The sequence below is a fragment of the Austrofundulus limnaeus genome, unplaced genomic scaffold (assembly GCF_001266775.1).
Source record: "Austrofundulus limnaeus strain Quisiro unplaced genomic scaffold, Austrofundulus_limnaeus-1.0 Scaffold13, whole genome shotgun sequence".
In the NCBI taxonomy this organism is placed as follows: Eukaryota; Metazoa; Chordata; class Actinopteri; order Cyprinodontiformes; family Rivulidae; genus Austrofundulus; species Austrofundulus limnaeus.
This window is the reverse complement of record NW_013952415.1, coordinates 88,773-93,764: the sequence shown is the minus strand read 5'-3', so window position 1 is coordinate 93,764 and position 4,992 is coordinate 88,773. Positions and strand designations below refer to the sequence as shown.

General features: G+C 35.5%; 1 protein-coding gene across 1 annotated transcript in view; it reads right to left on the bottom strand.

The window, feature by feature from the left end:
• Nucleotides 1-969: 969 nt before the first annotated feature.
• The window catches only part of palm2akap2 (palm2 and akap2 fusion), a gene marked incomplete at its 3' end in the record, with an annotated part of 47,129 nt that continues 43,106 nt past the window's right edge, over nucleotides 970-4,992 (bottom strand). The window contains 2 exon segments of the mRNA XM_014002379.1: nucleotides 970-991; nucleotides 2,710-2,824. Coding sequence (XP_013857833.1) covers nucleotides 970-991; nucleotides 2,710-2,824 — 137 coding nt within the window.

Below are 4,992 nucleotides of genomic sequence, written 5' to 3'. Positions count from 1 at the left end.
CACACACACACACACACACACACACACACACACACACACACACACACTTAGTGATAAAAGCCACACCCTAAAATATTAAAAAAACAAAACAAAACAGCCACACTCTGTCCAGCCTCCCAACAGGAAACTAACCACACCATATGACCCTGGATGCTCCAGCAGTGTTTGTCTGTGTGTGTTTGTGCGTTTAACTCGGTACCCCTGAGGTACAGTGCTTATGCAAGCAAGTATGTGTGTAGCTATGGTTGCGTATTTGTTTCTGCTGTATGTGTGTGTTTGTGCGTGGTGACAGGAACAAAGCATCGGGGGGCTTACGGGGCTTGTTTGTGAATAGTTGGGGGGATAAAGCCAGCGCCTGCAGGCTGCAGACTCATGGCCTTGTGTGTGTGAGCTTCAATAGTCTCGCTGAGCTTGGTTCTGTGTGTGTGTGTGTGTGTGTGTGTGTGTGAGAGTGTGTAGTGTCATCCCTGTGAGTGTGCAGGTGTGCATTGTGCATGCATGTCTGTGGGATCCCCATGACCACGACTGTGTGTGTGTGTCGGTAGAGCTAGCGAGCTCTGGCTTGCATCTCTACTGCCTCAGCGAGAGTATTATTCACCCTACACACACATACACACACACAGGTGCACACACACACACAAATGTGCATGCAGATCAATGCAAAGATAGTCTAGAGTTGAAGTTTTGCACTTTTACTATTTTATTATTCCATAACTTAGCAGTTTGACTAGAATATTTTCTTTTACAGTCAGGACAGACAGGAGCATCATATTAAGTTGGATGTTAGAATTTTGTAACATTGTCTGTAATGGGTCTAAAACCGTGTTGCATAAGAACAATCTCTGAAAGCAAGTGTTTTTATGTTTATTGCCACAAATCAATAAGAAAAAAGATATAAGACAGACTTCCAACATGTTAAAGYCTGTAAGCTAGTGAACATGCATGCACTTGTATGGACATTAAATTTACCTTCATCCTGGGTCATCAGGCTCTGAAAGAGAGAAAAGACAAAATCTACTTGAGTTGTTGCAGAATTATGAGTTGAAACATTTAGTTTTAGTTTATTTTATTTCAATTATGTACTGTATGTAAAACAAAACAAAAGAAAAAATAACAAAAATCAACATATTTGAAAAGGAAAGGGAAAAAGTAAAAACTTATTTACAGTAATCCATCCCCTTCTCCAGAGCTTATTAAAAAAATAAAAATAAATTCCCTATTCTAAATTAAATTTTCATTAAGACTAAAACAATCAGTTTACCTGCTATATTATATAACACATACAAGAAAATTAACATAAATATACATCTGCATACTGTATGTATGCCTACACACATACATGCACAAATATCTACATGTACACACATATACACAGCCCCAAACAACCCTATATATTGCAAAAAAATACAAAAAATAAAATACTAAAAATAATCAGCATCCCTATATCTTTTGAAAATATTTTCATACATCTCCTTAAAAACTGCTTTAAATGTTATTACTGCTGTTATCTGCAAATTTGAGTAATTTTTGACAAAAAATAATTAATTGGTGTGATCTTTATATCCAGCCCCATGAATTATCCTTATTGCTTTCMTTTGCAAAACGAATAGTGGTTGTATAACAACTTTTATAATTATTGCCCCAAATTACTGCACAAATATTTAAATGTGCAGAACTATGGAACAGTATACTGTATAATATGAAGTGATTATAGCTCAGAACTTGTTTCGCTTTATGTAATATTGCAATCCGCCTTGACACTTTGGCTTGRACATGTCTGATATGAGATTTCCAGCTTACTTTTTTCATCAGTTATTACTCAGAGAAAATTAATTGCTGTCACCCTTTCAWTTTGAAGCCCCTCTAAATGAACTTGTAATTCCAGTTTAGCGCTACCGTACCTAAAAGGCAAGAATTTGTTATAAAAACAATTTTTATTCACCTTAGCTTTGTATTTATCCTATGTTCTAATAATTGCAAGTTATTACTTGAGAAAAAATATGTTTGTATAATCAGCAAATAAGGCACACTTCAAAGACTGACACCTTACATAAATCATTAATGTACTAAATAAATAACTTAGGACCAAATACTGACCCCTGGGGGATTCCATGGCAAAAACTTGTGACCCCAAATATTAGTTGTCTGAGGATACGAACTTTGTTAATAACCATAAAACAGCCTTTTTGACAATATAAACAGCTTGTACACAAATATAAATACTTACTTTTACTTATTTTGTGTTTTTGTAATAGTTATAGGAAAAATATTACATCAGCAATTATTTTATTACTCTTTAAATTGATTTCAGGAGATTATCCAAGGTGCTTTATAACCCATAACTGGGTCCCAAGCCCAGCTTTGGGAACCAAAGTGCAGTGGTTCCAAAACTTTTCAGCTTTTGACCCACAAAATAACAGTAGCAGAGACCTGTGCCCCCAACTGTTTTTGGATGATAAACATTTGTATCAGGTCAACTAAACATGGGCATAGTAACAATATTTTTTATACTACATTTATCCATTTTAAAAACACTAACCTCACTCCTTTGTAACAACTAAGGCAAAAATGTAATTAAGTCCTAAAATCTTTTCAGGACCCCAACTTGATGTTTCGGGACCCCACTTTGGGTCCCGACCCCAACTTTGGGAAACACTGCTTTAAGTTGTTCTTCTTATTTTATCACAACACAAAAAGCGCTTGAGTTACCTTTTGCAGGTCTTCGATGGAGCGTTCCGTCTCTTTCAGACGCTCACGAAGCACCTGCTCTTTGGCTGAAATTTGTGACTCTTCACTTTCAAGGGCTCCAATTTCAGACTCCAACCTGCAAACAGCACACACACGAAGAAAATGATGGGTTTTGTACCTGTGGGCAAAGGTTAAAGGGATCGTTTCAGTGGTTATAGGACCTTAGCTGTGACATCAGTCACAGAACACAGAGTGTGGAGAAAAGAAATGGTTTTAACATCCAGTCTTGAACTGCATGTTTTTCAATGACCTCATCTTTCTATTGCACCTTTTAAAAATGTCTAAGTTTGCATTGTTTTCAGTTGCCCCCTGAAACATCATGCTCGTGGACATTTAAGAGATGGCTGGAACAATACAAGGAAGCAGTCTGGGAGGAGGACCAGGGTTTGCTTCCTTGCTTCAGGATACTCCTCGGGGGAATGAGGTATTTGTGCGTCAGTGTGTTTGTGTYTGTGTGTGTATGAAAAGGTATCAAGGTTCATAACAATACGATCAACATGAAGTCCTTGTGCAAAATTCACAATCAGTGACCATGAAGAATCCAATTTGTYCAAATTCTACCCTGAAACCCTGAAGATTTTTTCATGCATTGTTGATGCTCACCGTCACCTGTGATGTGTTCGGGAGTTTCAGGATGAAGCTCCGTAAAAAGTGCATGTTGAAGTTTTTATTTAAAGTCATTTATTCTGTTCATGCTCACATAAAACAAAACAAACACCCATCTGCATCTTAAATTAACGACCCATTCTTTCCCCAAGGCATTGTTTGGATTGAAATAATCACTTAATTTGGGGGTCAGTCTGCTTTATCTGACTTGAGACGTTCAAGGGTTTGCACATAGAAAAAAAGCGGGTCGTCCTTGCTACAGAGAGAATGTGGTAATATATATATAGCAACACAGATYGAAGTGAATTTTTTGTGTAGGAAAAAAATGCAGGCTGATCTGGAGCAGCGTGTAGGTAAACGTTTGTTACTTTAATGCATTTTTAGCCTTTCTGAGGTTGTAGTGGAGTTATTTATAAAGTCTCTATATTTAGCTCCAGCCTTAGCCACCACAACGTGTGATCAGCATTTTGTTTTTAACTTTGTTTGGATTGATCAGTCATCATGGCCTGGATGGCTGAGAATCTTCACCAGCYATGTGTGAAACATATTTCTAAATTAATTTAAGTACATTTTTGTGAAAGTGTGATTACAACATTTAGATCAGGGGTGGGCAATCCTGGTCCTCGAGGGCAGCAGCCCTGCATGTTTTATTTTTTTTCTCTCTGATCAAACACACCTGATTTGAATGAATGGGTGATTATCAGGCTTCAGCAGTACGGAGGACCAAAACTGACATAATGAAAAATAAAAGCAGAAATATATAAATTGACTAAGAAATAAAAAATACACTTAAAGTGCACCAATATAATTCAAAAAGGAGAATTTTATTGAAAAAAAATATTATATTATTTTCATATATTATATATATTAAATTCATTCCTGGATCAGCGTATTTCTGTGTCTGTTGTTAAATAAATAAATATCACCATAACATATACAGACAGCTAGATAAATAAATACAATTAAAAATGTGCCAATTAAATTAAAAAAGGGAGCTTTACCTCACGTTTTATACTTTAATTGACCTTCATATTTATTTTTCCAACTTAGTTCCAACAAATAATATATTTTTGCAAAAAAAACAGTAAAATGTAAATTGTGTACACGTTGGGGTACATGTACCCCAATGTATACATGTACACGTTGGGGTACATGTATACGTTGGTACCCCTGGTTGGGAATCAGTGGGTTAATGATTGATCTGGTCATTGAGTTATCAATCAGGTTATTAAGTTAACAGTTTGGTTGTTGAGTTAATCTGGTCATTGATACAATCTGTTAACTGTTCCAGCTGTTAACTGAATTAAGATCTTAAATATTGAATATTATTATATATTGAATAAATATGAAATATTGGTTTCTAAATGAGTGAAAATGTTTTGACAATCTTTATGACTTCCTTATTGGTTTTTTTCCTTTAACTAAAAAGGTAATCAACAACTTTTCAGATAGTTTAATATTTCATCCTCACAGAACTTATTAAAAGTTTTTGTTTTTTCTAAGGTTGAAAGACAGGCAGCAGTTGAAGACTTTCCTGTAATTAAACACATGAGTAACTAATGATTACCATAACTAACCATTACCATAACTAACCATTACCATAACTAACCATTACCATAACTAACATTACCATAACTA